General features: G+C 40.1%; 1 protein-coding gene across 8 annotated transcripts in view; it reads left to right on the plus strand.

Annotated features, from left to right (window-relative positions):
• Positions 1-15,483, plus strand: part of FRY (FRY microtubule binding protein) — a 439,561-nt gene that overhangs the window by 366,299 nt on the left and 57,779 nt on the right. For all 8 annotated transcript variants that reach the window (XR_012495619.1, XM_074330087.1, XM_019749603.2 and 5 more), the window contains 7 exons: positions 2,323-2,444; positions 5,212-5,399; positions 6,451-6,545; positions 8,061-8,668; positions 9,457-9,554; positions 9,928-10,098; positions 13,666-13,806. Coding sequence is in view for 7 of the 8 variants with exons in the window: in XM_074330087.1 (XP_074186188.1) it covers positions 2,323-2,444; positions 5,212-5,399; positions 6,451-6,545; positions 8,061-8,668; positions 9,457-9,554; positions 9,928-10,098; positions 13,666-13,806 (1,423 nt within the window). In the remaining variant the exon portion in view is untranslated. The remainder of the gene's footprint in view (positions 1-2,322; positions 2,445-5,211; positions 5,400-6,450; positions 6,546-8,060; positions 8,669-9,456; positions 9,555-9,927; positions 10,099-13,665; positions 13,807-15,483) is intronic.

Below are 15,483 nucleotides of genomic sequence, written 5' to 3' on the forward strand. Positions count from 1 at the left end.
TGGCATTCTAGCAAAGTCCTATTTTCTCTTCTAAATTGCATTTTCTGGAGTCTGTATACAAGGCAGACCTGGTAGAAGTTATCTAAGATTCCACCAGTGTCACAGTTGATGGGCAGGGAGATTTTGTGTATAGCGACAGTGCCGCAGATGGAGGCAAGAGAGAGTAGCGCCTGATGGCCAGCGTGACTTTAATCCATTAGCGCTGCCAGGATCTGCAAGTCCTGAGATGTGGCGAATAACCTCCCTCGGAAGGTGAAGATACCGGCCGCAGTCAACCCAGGAGCAGCTGCAGAGGGACCAGTGTCCACTCATCCAGTCCAAAGAGTCATTTATAAATGGAAGTCAGAAACCAGAGACAATAGGAAGCATGATAGGGAAGGAATCAAACTAATGGTAAAGCAAAATCAAGAAAAGCTGTGAGCAATTCCATTTTTTAGGCTTTCTGGTTCTTTAATGGACAATTTAGCTTCAGAGTTCCTAGTATCCCGAGGCCCAGCACATGTGTAAAAGCATGTGCGCTAGCTGGTATCTCTCTTTCTTCAACTAATGCTTCAATTAATGTAAAAGAAAGAAAGAGAGAGAGAGAGAGAGAGAGAGAAAGAAAGAAAAGACCACTTTCTTTCATCAGTTAACGATTCAGGGTGTTCTGCATAGTTGTCAGTTCCCTGGGAGACTCAATGTACAGGAAACTTAGGAAGGGCTGGTGGTGCCTACACACACACAGGGGACTTCAGCGTCCTGAATGCTTTGTTGTCACCACTCACCACTGTCAATGCCACATGTTGGGAAGGTCGTTCTCTGAAACCCTCACATCTGGCTCCATCCTATTCTCACTGTCAAAAACACAGTAGATGACAGAGGCTGTGTCTCCAATTTGGTTCTACAGTATTCTACAACACCTGATGATGCAATCCTCAGGAAAGCATTTTAACCACAGACGCGTGCACGTGCAAATCGCATCTGCGTCTAAATCTATATTTTACATAGCATTTTATAACATTTTATTTAATAAACACTTATGGGGCATCTGTTATGTGTGAATGGAGAGGTTTTCATTTTGTGATTAAATGTCATGAGCTTTTGGTTTGGTGAGTAAATGTGGGGAGCCATGGTTTCTTGCAACTGCTCTCCCACTTTCTCCCAAGTTTCCAGACTGACAGTGCCTTCTTCTGGAAACCATGGACAAACTTCTTTTACAAATTCTAAAAACTTATCTAACTGTTCTCTGCTCACCCGACTGCCACGGGCGGCAAGCAATTTCTTAAGTCCTCTAACATACAGGTCCTTGCTGCTAGCGTGACCCATCCTTCACCCTAACTCGGCCCTTCTTTCAAACAAAGAAACAATCAGGTGCCCGTCTGGCCGTGTTCCTCGCGGAGCTAAATCTGTCTTGGCTAAGGCGCTCCGGTATAAGTCCCCGAACAGGTGGACAGAAGTCCAGTCGCTGTTATGCCGTATGACAGAACCGGAACCGCAGATTAGGGCCCAAGCAAGCTCCGTGACAAGAAGTCGTGGAACTATCACTCACTCACACATTCATTCGACCGAGGGGTATTGTGCCTTACTCACCGCGCATCCACTGATATTAGCTCTCTACGAGCTGGGCCCTTGCCACGCGGTGTTCCTCACTGTTATCCCCCGTATTCAGGTCCCTGTTCGGGCGCCAAGTGTGACGGGCCAGCCGCCACGAGTCGATCAGTACCTGAATGGGGGAGTGGGAATGAAATAAAAGACACACACAAATGCTAATGCGGCCGGTCTTCAGTCATGCTGAAGCCCTGAGTTTATTATCTCTAACCAATATATACAGTTTGAGTACGTGCAGTTAAACGAAGAAGATATGCATTATCTCAGTGAAAGTAAATCTTTCCAGCCTCAACCTTACTTTGACATAGAAGATACAAGGTCACTGAAACTCACAAAAGTAAATATCTCAAGGAGACAGAACCTACCAATTGTCCAGAAAGCCCTTAGTTTTCTGTGTCTGGGAACTGGCCGTTTTCACCACATTCCTCAGCAGCCGTTAGGCGCCTCTCAGATAAGGCAGAGGCAATGTTATGGGGGCAGAAACCGAGCCAGTCTGCAAGGTTCAGGGTTGCAAGAAACCATGGCTCCCCACAAGTAAAACATAAGAAAATTGTGTCTCCACATTAGCTCGGCCTGTTTTGAGTATGCTCTTAAATAAGACTGAAATTCACCCCCCAAATGAATTAGTAACATTTTAAAAACATATATTGCAACTTTAGAGTTAGGACTGCATAGATGGTTTTAAAAACGCAAAATGACAGTTATATTTTTGACACTGCATGTGTTTTGTTTCAGGGCATTTGGTCCACTTTGGTGCCATGAAGACATCACGCCCAAAAACCAAAATTCAAAGAGTGCTGAACAGCTCACGAATTTTCTACGCCACGTCGTGTCCGTATTTAAAGATTCTAAATCAGGTACTTCATCCTGTTTCCCCACATCCCATTTTCAGGATTTTCCTGTAATAGAGCTCATTCTTCCCCACATTCCTACACAGTCGGGAATATGGAGAAGAAGCAATAGCAGAATATTCCTAGGGGAATGTTGAAGTTTATTTCAGACGTGCCTAACTGACTGCTAATGTCTTGTATACCTTATGCTCTATCAAATAAATTCCCCAAAGTTACGCTTCTCCTTGTTTCATTGCATTACTAGAATTAAACTGTGCCTGTAATATTTCATTTAAAGAAGACCATGAGATGTAAATCGTTACTTGATTAGATACAGACTCAATGGTGAGAAATTGTCAGCCTTGCAAACTGGTTTCTAAAAAAATAATTTTGTGATAAAATTGTTTTTGACTTTGAAAATATTTGCTAACAATTCCTGTTCAGATGAGCACTGAATATTCTGAACTCAGCGTGATTCCTGTTTAGGCTATAATAGCATCATAACATTAAAGCCCTTAGCTGAATTCCATTTGGATTCAACTTGGCCTGGGCTGATTTGTGTGTGAAATTTAAATGTGGTTTATCAGCATGATGGAATAATTCTTCCTACCTTTTTTACGCACCTGGCTGGACACATTAAATAAATATGGCTCACCGGCTTTGCAGCTGCTCTGATAATTAGCACATTTCACAGTTTGAAACATTCTAGATTAGCTACATCTCTTTTCGTTATCAGAGGATACTTACTAAAACACCAAAAATACTGATAAATAGAAATGGGAGCGTTGTTCCAGAAATAGGATTGCCATTTCCAGTTTTGAGTTTCCCCTATGGAATTTCTTTGAACTATGAAGACCTCATATATTGGTATTCCCCCCACTTAAAAGTCACTTAATAATTGAACATAGCCCAAGGAAAGGAATTTACTGTTTATATGTGAACTCTTCATTTGTCTAACACTCTTAATTGTATGAAGTTAATAAAACTGAGAAAACATAAGAATGCCGTGCTGTATTCTCAGCGGGTATATGGGCTGCTTCTTGGAGTCTAGTCTTTTCATTCTTTGCTTAGGATATCTTACCCACTATAGTTTATTTTTGCATCTCCGCTTTCTGCCTGCTGTCACTATAGCATGGTAAAATGTGTTCCTGGAAATGCCTGTATTAGTCAGGGTGGAAGAGCTGCTGTAACAAAGTGTTGAGCTCAGAGGCTCAACACAGTAGGTTATTTCTGGGTTACATAACAGTTCAGTGTGGAGGCTGGGCAGGCAGCCTTCCACCTGGTGCTCAGAGACTCCCCCATCCCATGGCTCTCTGCGACCCCCTAGGCTCAGAGGCCTCTACTGGATCCCCTGTGCCCAGCCAGCAGGAGGAGGAAGAGAGCGAGTGTAGGGTCACTCCCAGGACTTCACACACCAGCCCGAACATGGCATCCAGTGCTTCTTCCCACATTCCACTAGTTAGGCACTCCTCACTGCAAGGGGAGCTGGGAAATGCAGTCCACTCCTGTGACTGCACATTAACTAGCTTTCCCCAAAGGCCATTATTGTGGCGGTGGAGTCTACAGTCTTCCTAGTACAGTTCTCATCTTCAGGCATGTTATGATTTCAGTAAGTTTTTATTCATTGACCTAACTCCCATGTATAAAATGGTTTGAGGAAAACATGTTTTGACAAACCAAATAAAGACATAAAGAACTATTTTGAAATATGACCCATTCATAAGTTGTGAGATGGCCCATGTGGGTTTCATCCAACATTTACCACCCTGGATTTGCCTGAGTCCATTTTCCAAGACCCTTTGTTCACTGTGCAGGAACATTTTCTTATACAGCCAACGTGTCCCTAGGGTCAAACAGCCAAGTGGCAGCTACGAACAATGACACTGAATTACTCACCCGGTCCACTTTCATGTGGCAATCAAATGTGCCATGGAGACAGCCCAGATGGCTGTTGTCATCAAGCCCGCTGACCTTTCAGCCGGGTCTCTCTCTGCACAGAGGCAGACCACGCATACTGTTGAATGGACAGGACTCAGTCATGGGCTTTACACCTTCGTTTCCACCTGGTCGACTGGTTTTCTGATGGCTGACTCCCTTCACGCTATTGGAAGAAGACATATTCCAGTGAAGGTTTAAGTGACGGCTGCTTTCTTTTCAGTGTCTACATTTCAATGTCTATGTATTTACAGACTATTGTGAAGAGCCAAGACTTTGGCCCAGGCCTCGGCTGTGTTTAGAGTTGACTAAATTCACTAACAGCTTCTTCTACATACACGAGTACTCAAATAATTGGTTTCCAACAAATTCTCTTATAAAAAAAAAGGAGTGAAATTATTCCATGTATAAAGTGGTCTGAAGAATAACGTAGATAAATAGCAGTGTAATACGTAATAATACACTTATGAGCATATATGTGTGTGATACGCTCTACTAAGCACTTTTTACATTGTTTAGTTTTCACAACAATTTTTGTGAGATAGGTGCTATTATTCCCAAGTTAAAGATAAGGAAATAGGCGCATAGAGTATAAGTTTCTTTCTCAGACTCCCAAAACTATAATTAAAAACAAGCCCATCTTGCTCCAAAGCTTCTGACTCTTTCCACTACACTATGCTTCCTTAAGATTTATTGGGGAGTGTGTGTGTGTGTGTGTGTGGTTTTATTATGGTTAATTTATAAATAAGTACCATCAGGAGGTGGCTCTGTGCAGTGAGCCTGTTTAGGCTGCCAGGGAAGCATTACCCCAGTTTGCAGAGTGGCGGTTGACTTCGTCTCTGTCCTCTCGGTGCCCTAGGCTTCCATCTGGAACAACACCTGAGTGAAGTTGCATTGCAGACAGCCCTAGCAAGCTCTTCCAGGCACTATGCCTGTCGATCCTTCCAGATATTCCGGGCACTCAAACAACCGCTGTCAGCACACGCCTTGTCTGACCTTCTCTCAAGACTGGTGGAGGTGATTGGAGAACATGGCGACGAGATTCAGGTAGGGGAGGAAAGACCAGCAGATGCATCTTGTTTCTCTCATTTCAGAGCTGCAGAGGTAACACCTTTCTTGGAGCCTTCTTTCTCTTGCCAATTATTCCAGTCCTTTGGACATGCACAGTTTATTAAAAATTTTAAGCGGTTGACTTTTATATCTACAAAAATCATCCCCAGGGCCATTGTTCTAGAAATTCCATGGATAGTATCTGTCTTATTCAAGATGACAACTGAACATTCTTCAGTGACTCTTCTTTGTTGTTGGTTTTATTTCATGGGGGACAGGAAAGGTTTTTGTATTGTTTGACCTTTCTGCCACCAACCTAGAACACAGTTGTGCAATGTCCCCACCCAGAGAAGGGATCTCCATTGTACTTGTGCAAAGCACCACCCCTCTCTGCGTGGTCAGCCTTCAGTAAACTGAGACGAGCTGAAGTAGTGATGGAGAGAGTAGATGCCACAAGAAGACCCTATAGGTACAGACCAGAGACTGGGGAGCTGGGCAGGTTGAAAGCCAAGAGCATTACCAGCCCTATAGCTTGGGCCAAGCCCTTATTTTCCATCAGAAATGTGCCTGTCTCTCAGGCGGCCTGCACGACTATAGACTAGCTTCTTTTCATCCTTCTGGCCCTTGGAAGTGCTGTTTAAAATGCCATTGAGCCACAGACCTCCTCACACGTCATCCATTAATCTCTGGCTTTCAGACATCGCAGTTCTGTATTTCAAAGACCCCCCACCCCCATCAGCCAGGAGCCACGCCTGCCACGCCTTCAGTATTGCCCCCTCCCCATTGGATTCAAATGAGATCGATCTGTGGAGGACCTCAGACCTAGTGAAATAAGTCTTTGTGATTATTTGCTAATTCCTAAGCCATCTGAATTTCCTCAGTGCCCTTAAAATTTGTATTTAGACTTTGTGAATTAACATAGCAATGACTGTCTAGCTTTCAGTGATATTAACATGATTTGAATAGAGTTTGCATTAATTAAATTTATGCCCTAGAAGTTAACAGCAGTCATAAGCAGCATGAGATTTTGTCTTTGCGTGATTGGCAGGGTTACGTAATGGAAGCACTCCTGACTTTGGAAGCTGCCGTGGATAACTTGTCTGACTGCTTGAAGAACAGTGATCTCCTAACCGTACTATCTCGGTGAGAACCAGCTCAATGACATTTTGAGATCAAAGATACTGTACTGAATATTTGCGAGATGCCCAGAATTTGGGCAAAATCCAAAAATCAAATCTTGTTTTTGAATTCAATTGTGACCTGAAAAAGTATGTATGACATTTTCTTAAGTTAAAATAGAGAAATTATGATATACACATACATATACACACACACACACGTATACACATTATATAATGTATACACATTATATAATGTTTTTAAATGTCAGGAAGATAAACACCAAATGTTATCTCTAAGTAATACAAATATTAATATTTCATTTTCTTTTTTATGTCTGAATATTTTTCAAATTTTATATAATATCCTATTATGTTATAAACAGAAACTAAAACTAAATATTAGTTTTTAAACAAATATATACAAAACTCATCTGAACCATCACTACCGTTTTTCCCCGAAAATAAGACCGGGTCTTATATTAATTTTTTGCTCCATTAGGGCTTATTTTCAGGGGATATCTTATTTTTTTCATGTACAACAATCTACATTTATTCAAATGCAGTCATGTCATCTTCTTCTGGAACATCATCATAATGTACTAAATGTGTCCGACTGGCTGACAGTCTCAAGTGGGGCTTATTTTCAGGGTAGGTCTTATTTTCGGGAAAACACGGTAAATAAAAACAGTTGGAATAAATGTTGATTTTTATTTGTAAAATAGCTACCTTAGGATCTCTTTTATGTTTTAATTCTTTTTGCTCCTGCCAATGTTTAATAACCCATTTCAAATTATCCATGATTCCATGTTCTGTTTGTATAATTCAGTTCATCTTGCTTGAAATTGAGTTTGTAATGTTACATCACATTGGGTCTTGTTTCATTTTTACATTTAGCATTTTTTTATGGATAGATAAGTTTAATGTGATTGCTAACATCACACATATTTATCCTTATAAACCTACAGATATATCTAAATCAGCCAAATTTATCAGAAATGTTGGTAAAGAATTTACCTTCTCAGCCTGAAATAGGCTTGGAAATCATTTTTATAAATGCAAAAATTTTCCTTTGACACAAATATTTGCTAACTTTTTTCTTTCCAGATAATAATCATTTTCATTTCTGTTCTCCTTATCAGTCAGTTAATAGAATATTAAAGTTTGTACCTATCAGGTGCATTGTTTTTTCATAATTACTCCTACCCAAATTCAAACCAAAAAAAGAAAAGAAAGATCAGTAAACTTCATGCTTATTTCTTTAACCTTTCAATGAATGGAAGTTAATATTAGATTTTGTTGTTTTGTTGGTGAGTTAAGTTTGATTTTCTTGTTAAGTTTGTTAACTTTTATTTATCATAACTTTAAGTTTAAAAATAAGTGAAAGTATCCCTTTAAGAGTATACAAAACAATGAGTAGAAAGTAATATTCTCAAAGAATGACGTCCCTTCCTTATTGTTCATTACTGGATCTTAAAAGGACAAGCTTTTCACTGAAGCATGTTGGCTTTCTATTGAGCATTTTTATTTTTATACCCAGCTCTTCATCACCAGATTTAAGCTCTAGCACTAAACTAACAGCAAGCAGAAAGAGCACAGGACAGCTGAATGTGAACCCTGGGACAGCCAGTGGCAACACAGCAACTGCAGAGCGGAGCCGGCATCAAAGGAGCTTCTCAGTGCCCAAGAAGTTTGGTGTTGTCGACCGGTCCTCAGACCCACCTCGGAGTGCCACACTGGACAGAATCCAGGCTTGTACCCAGCAAGCCCTCTCCTCAAAAACCAGAAGCTCATCCTCCTTGAAGGACAGCCTCACAGACCCGTCACACATAAACCACCCAACCAACCTGCTGGCCACCATCTTTTGGGTCACAGTGGCTCTGATGGAATCTGATTTTGAGTTCGAATACCTGATGGCCTTAAGGCTGCTGAACAGACTACTGGCTCACATGCCACTCGATAAAGCTGAGAACCGAGAAAAACTTGAGAAACTCCAGGCACAGCTCAAGTGGGCAGACTTCTCAGGGTTACAGCAGCTGCTGCTAAAAGGGTTCACCTCCCTCACCACCACAGACCTGACCCTGCAGCTCTTCAGTTTGTTGACACCAGTGTCCAAAGTATCCATGGTGGACTCATCCCAAGCCATCGGTAAGGCCAACACACTCCCTCTCTCACAGTTTTGGGGGTCGTTGTTTCCACGTTTTGTGTAGTAAGATAAGCTGGGCTTACTGCTTTTAGTTGTCCTGCTGAGAAATGATTCCTTGGGACTCGTTTGTTTTTCTTTCAAAATTTCATATGACATACTTACATTATTTAATTATTTATATTTTAGAAGATATTTTTTAAGGCAATAGCATAAAAAGGGCAGAAGTAGTATGTAAGATATTGGTCATTTCTTTATGCTTTCCAGATCAAATACTGTTAGTTTATCCTATTGCTCTTACACAGAGATTTCCTCCCATTTTTCTTAACTCTTAAATCTTTCCTTTCTCTTCCACTTGAAAATTCTCTCAGTTCCCTATTGTTCTGAATTAAGTCAAATCAAAAACTCAATTTTTAACACCATAGCATGTGGCCCAGGATTCTTTTCATGAAGCTAGAGCTTAACACAGTGGTACTAAGCCATTTCTCAGCATTTTAGTCTTTTTGATTACATGAATAAGACTTACATTGATTGGCTTATGTTCTCTCACACAGGTTGTCCTTAAAATATGTTTTTTTGATAAAAATTTTGAACTACTCCTTCAAGTCTTTTTATTCTCCTTTTCAAAATCGTGTTTGTACATTTTTTCCTGGATTTTGTTAGATCATATGAAAGATGCTTCAAAAGACTGTGTTTGCATGACCTCAGGATGAAATCTGTACTGTGCTTTCCCATTGTCGTCAGCTAAAACGCACTGTAATCAGCCGTCTCCATTGTATCTTCTCTAACGCAGGCTTTCCTCTGAACGTCCTGTGTCTCCTGCCCCAGCTAATTCAGCACTTTGAAAGCCCCAATCAGTTCTGCAAGGATGTGGCCGAAAGGATTGCTCAGGTATGGCTTAGGAGTCCACACCCAGGCAGATCCACCCAGGCCTCAACTGGAAGGCCCCAACTTGGACCAAACTGACCAGGCCCGGAGAGGGCAGTGAGTTCCACAATGCCCAAATACAGTAACTGACATCACTACTCACGTACATGCTGGGTGGTTGATGCACTGTCATTTTTTGTTTCATTGTTGAAAAGGCAAGTGGAAAGAATTTGTGAAAATTATATTAGCTAACTAATATAATAAGCACTTCCACAGCCTACCAAAAAATAATACATCAATTTGTTTTCCTGACTGCCAGGACTTCTAACAAAATTGCTAACATTTCTTCCTGTTCATTAGGCTATTTTATCCCTGACTGCTTTTCCTCTCCTGTAAGGTTTGTTTGGAAGAGAAGAACCCCAAACTTTCCAATCTCGCACACGTCATGACTCTTTATAAGACACACAGCTACACAAGAGACTGTGCCACCTGGGTCAATGTGGTCTGCCGGTACCTTCATGAAGCGTATGCTGATATTACCTTGAACATGGTCACCTACCTGGCAGAGGTAAGCTCTTCACCAAAGGATAAGCTCTATTATAATTTCCGTGGGTAAAATATTTATACGGAACTAATGATAATATTCTTCATTTATTGAGTGCCATTATATATTATCATAGATGCATTGCAGTCACTTTAAATCCTCACAACAACCCAGCGAATTGTAATGACACTGTTATAATGAAGAATCTGAGGCTCAACCACGTTCAGTTATCTGCCCTACATTTACGGTGGCAGAGCCAGCATTTGAACCGAGGCGTAACTGCCCCACCAAGCTTAACCTTCCATGAACACCTGTCAGCATGGGGTAGCAACCGGATATTTTATCCTAATCATTCTGGGTGTTCAAATCTTATTTCAGAAGTTCCTTGTGGCTTGATGGTTGTTTGTCCTAAACTCATTCTTGAAGCATACATTTTGAAATAACCTTTTTATCTACATCTTTTGTGTTTGCTTTTAAAACTGGGATTTTTGTCCTCCTACAAATGTGTTTCTAACACAAACCCTTAGTCTGACTTCTGTGGATGCTGGTGCTAGAAACACATAGCATTGTGTTGAAATGTGATGAAACGTATTCTGTTTGGCACCTCCGGTCCCCAATACCTTAGTGCACAGGTCATGAAATCCATGAGGCAGATGACAGAGAGCAGCTACCTCATCTCAGCACTGAGTGTTGCTTTTCCTTTCGGGAAATGCATTTGTACTGCTGCCAGGCCTTTTCGGAAGTGGTGAGGACAGTTATTCTAAGTTTTCTTCAGTTATGTGACCCACTCAAGGGTACAGATAGGTTAAAGTATCAGTTGCTTTCTGAAAGTCTCTGCCTAGAAGGCAGTTGCCCCATCCATCAGCATTTATGGTGTGTCCTGCAGGATTCTGATTTGCAACATGGATCATTATGTGTGGTCTGTACTCAGACTGTCAACAGCCCAGGATTTATTTGCTCTTTCCTTCCCCCCACCCCCAGCACTGTGAAGAACCACTCATAAGTGCCACCTGGCTGCTTCTGATTATCACATTGGTCACATCTGTCCCCACAAGAGTGACTAAGCCAGCACACTCATGTCAGCACACAGGAAACCGATATAAGCACCCTGTGTACGAAGGCAGATGGATCCTGTTTTTACAAAGGTGACATGTGAGACAGAAAGCAGGCAATACTGGTTTGGGTAGCTAAACATAACAGTTTCAAAACTGCAAATGGGATGTGGTAGATACATACAAGGAATATTATTCAGACTTAAAAAGGAATGAAGTACTGACATGGGCTACAACATAGATGAACCTTGAAAATCTTACACTAAGTGAAATAAGCCAGACACAAGAGGGCAAATATATGATTCCACTTATATGAGGTACATGAAATAGACAAATTCATAGAGACAGAAAGTAGAAAGGTACTTACCAGGGGCTGGGGATGGTGTGATCAACAGTTACTGTTTTATAGTTTCCGGTTGGGATGATGACCAAGTTCTGGAAATAAGTACCGTGTTTCCCCGAAAATAAGACCCAGCCGGACCATCAGCTCTAGTGCATCTTTTGGAGCAAAAATTAACATAAGACCGGTATAATATAAAATATATAATATATATAATATAATATAATATAATATAATATAATATAATATAATATAATACCAGGTCTTATATAATATAATATAAGACTGGGTCTTATATTAATTTTTGCTCCAAAAGATGCATTCGAGCTGATGGTCCAGCTAGGTCTTATTTTTGGGGAAACATAGTAGTGGTGAAGGCTGCACAACAATGTGAGTGTAGTTAATGCCACTATATTGCACACTCAAAAATGATTAAAATGGTAAATGTTATGTTATATATATATTTTTTATCACAGTAAAAATATAAGTAAAGATGGATTACCTCATTTGTTCTATTCAGCCCTTATCACAAATTGTCACCACAATTTGTATTATGAACTTAACTTCCCACCATGTATATATAATACATATTAACTCCTATTTCAGTTACTGACATATTCTTACAGGTGTTGGTCATGCACATACAGATAATTTCCTGTAGCAGTGGTCAGTATTTCCATCGAACCTGCTCTGTTCACTTAACATTAACCTTGTGTGCATTTCCAGGTGTTGATGTAGCTCCCATGGTATCATTTTGAATAACTGTGGCATTTTATCGGGTTAACGTAACACAGTTTGCTTCAGCATCTCCCTTTTGTTGCTCGTGTTCATGTTTTTTCTATTATAAATGGTCCTTTTATTATCAGATCATATTTGGATCACTTCTTCTGGTGGTGTTTCCCAAAGTAACTATCCAGATAAAGGGCATGGCTATGTGGATATTGCTTAGTTCTACATGTCTGGGAAATTGGTCTTCACAGAGGTTGTTCCAATTTATGATACTACAAACGTATAAATATTCTTGTTTTCCCCTACCCCCACTAAATGTTTTCATTCTATTTATTCTTTTTCTTTCAGTTTAATATTTTTATTGGTACATTAAAAGTATTCTCTTTATGTATTTCCTTTCTACTGATATGTTCATTTTTCCACACATCAATTTGCATAATTGTTTATTTCCTCATGTGTTAACTGCTGTTATTTCTTCTGAGCACATTTGAAATAAACTTCAGCATTTATTTTAATCATTTCTATTAATTCTTTGCTTTGAATGGTAATATTTTATCATGATGTCTGTCACATATATTTTCTCAATATTTTTGCTTTCCTTTTTTGAAAGTATCATTGATTTTTTTCTGATTATAAAATCTCAGTATAAATTCAAAACAGAAAATTTGAAAGGTATAGAAAAGTTAAAAATAAAAAATGAAAGTAAAAGAAATATATTCTTTAGAGAGAAACGCTATTAATATTTTGTTGGGTTTTTTCCCAGTGTTATTGCTATATAACAAATTACACCAATATTGGCATTTATTACACAGAAATTGTATATGCTTCCCATCACTTAATGTTATCTGATATAATTTACTATTTCTAAAAATGTCATTCTGTTGACTACATGATATGTCATCATACAATTTACCATAGTTTGTATATCTATTTTCCTAGTGGTCAACATTTAAATTGTTTGCAGAGCCTTCTTGTTTTGTTTTGTGTGGGGTTTTTCTACCATTATAAATAGTGCCATGCTGAAATCTCATACAGAAATCCCAGTATTTATCTCTAGCTTTGGAAATGTTACTAATCGTGTAATTACTCTTTAGAAAGATTTGAACCGTTTTAATACTCTGGATCTCAACCACCAGATCATCCAATTTACATTTCCACTGATGTGTAAGAATGTCTGTCTTAAATCTTCACCAATACTATTAGCAATTTCTAATCTTTGCCAACTTGCTAGCTGATATATTGCATCTTTTGTTTCCATTTGCAATTTTTGATAATTTGTGGTGTCTGATGCCTTCCTTTTGAGGTTTGTTTTGTTGATTTCTGCTGTGTAGGTACCATGTTTAGATATCCAGGCCTACCTATGTGACCCTTGCTAAGACCTTCATTTCTTCAGTAGCTGGGATTTTCTCTTCCCTTCTAAGGAAACGTGCAATTGTATAAGCACTGACTCACACTGTCTTCATCCCGCAGTTGCTGGAGAAGGGCCTCCCTGCCATGCAGCAGCCGCTCCTTCAGGTGATCTACAGCCTGCTCAGCTACATGGACCTCTCGGTCGTTCCCATAAAGCAGTTTAACATGGAAGTCCTGAAGACCATTGAGAAATATGTGCAAGTGAGTATTTCAGTAACCTCACCTGTGAACCGATGCTTGCAGAGAGTCATTTCAGCAAGACGGCAGCACTGCATGGAGTTTTGCTTGGCCAGGCCCTCAAATGTTTGTTGATATGTATGCATAGCGTAGAGCAGTCAGGAAGGCAGCTGCCCACACCTGAGAGCGACACTGAGAAGATGGGACCAAGCCCCGTGTGCTCTTTCAAAGGACTCATTTCTGCCTCTTGGGGCTTACAGGTTGTGTGCTAAGAACACACACCTTGTGGGGAGGGCAGGGCCAGGCTCTTATATGGAGTTTCCCATTTCAAGGAAGGAGAAGGAACTTGCATATCCCAGGTTCAAGGTCAGGTGTTTCAACATACAAAGGGTTAATTCAGAGGTACAAATCACCTCTGAATTGAGGGGACGAAGGTTAACAAACTTGTATAAATGTGCTTGAAAATACTCCAACAAACACATGCAAAATGTTGGGGGGATAAGTAAAAAAAATGACAAAATGTGAATGAGTGATTGAGAGTACGGGGGTTCATTTTACTGGTCTCTGTTTCAGTGTATATCTGAATGTTTCTATAATAAACCATCTTTTAAAAAGTTTGTTTAGACTGGCCCCAAAATCTCCACTAGTAAAGGTGAAGCTGGTATCTGAACGCAGGTCCCTGAACGCAGGGTTTCCAAAGCCAGTGCCTCCGTGGCATTGCACAGGTCCCCTTCCTAGCAGACACTTGCAAACAAGCCTAGCAAACACCCACAGATTGATTCTTCAAAGCCATATCTGAGACTACTATGGGGGAAAAGGAAAGAAATTAAAATTTTTAAAAAGAAAAATTAAGAGAGCAAACAGACCAGAACAAGTTTCTAGAGCCTAGAAGTTAAGCTGAAACACACAACCACAGACTAAAGAAGGGGGTCCCCAGGCCTCCCCCAGGTGGGGGAGGAGGGGCCAAGCTCAAGAGCTTAGACAGCCTTCTCTCCACATCTTGTCTAGTTCTCTCTTTTGTCTCAGGAGTGTACTTGGTGAGTTTCAGAGTTCAAGGGCAAATGCTAGGTTTTCTTGGTTAAACTCACTAACAAAGCAATTTAGTGCAAATTTGGACATTTCTTTCCATCTTCATTTCACCAATCACATCACTTGCTTAATTTATTACTTAATGCCTAAAAGTGATTGCCAAATTTGTTTTTTCTTTTTTGCATTTTTCAGGTTGCATTGCTCCAATAATAGTTGTGTCACATAGGCGTTTGGTAACACTTTCTCACTTCTCAACACTCACTGGAGACAAAGGGTCACTTCACATCTTTCTACAAACCGTTGGCCCTGTTTCATGGTTTTATTGGGCTGCCAATTCTTTCCTAGGCCCGTCGGCCATCTCTGGTACTAGATACCTTCTCTTGAATGGTAGCTACTGTGTTTCCCCAAAAGTAAGATCAGGTCTTATATTAATTTTTTTCTCCAAAAGACATATTAGGGCTTATGTTCAGGGGATGTCATCCTGAAAAATCATGCTAGGGCTTATTTCTGGTTAGGTCTTATTTTCGGGGAAACATGGTAAGTTCACAGTGACAGGATGACCTCTCATGCAAATTCAGTAGCGAAGGAAATATGTTTTATATCATGTGCTTTTATCTTAAAACCTAGGCAAATAATAATAATAACTTTTATCTGATTGGTTTATCTACATTC

The sequence above is a fragment of the Rhinolophus sinicus genome, linkage group LG04 (genome assembly GCF_036562045.2).
Source record: "Rhinolophus sinicus isolate RSC01 linkage group LG04, ASM3656204v1, whole genome shotgun sequence".
In the NCBI taxonomy this organism is placed as follows: domain Eukaryota; kingdom Metazoa; phylum Chordata; class Mammalia; order Chiroptera; family Rhinolophidae; genus Rhinolophus; species Rhinolophus sinicus.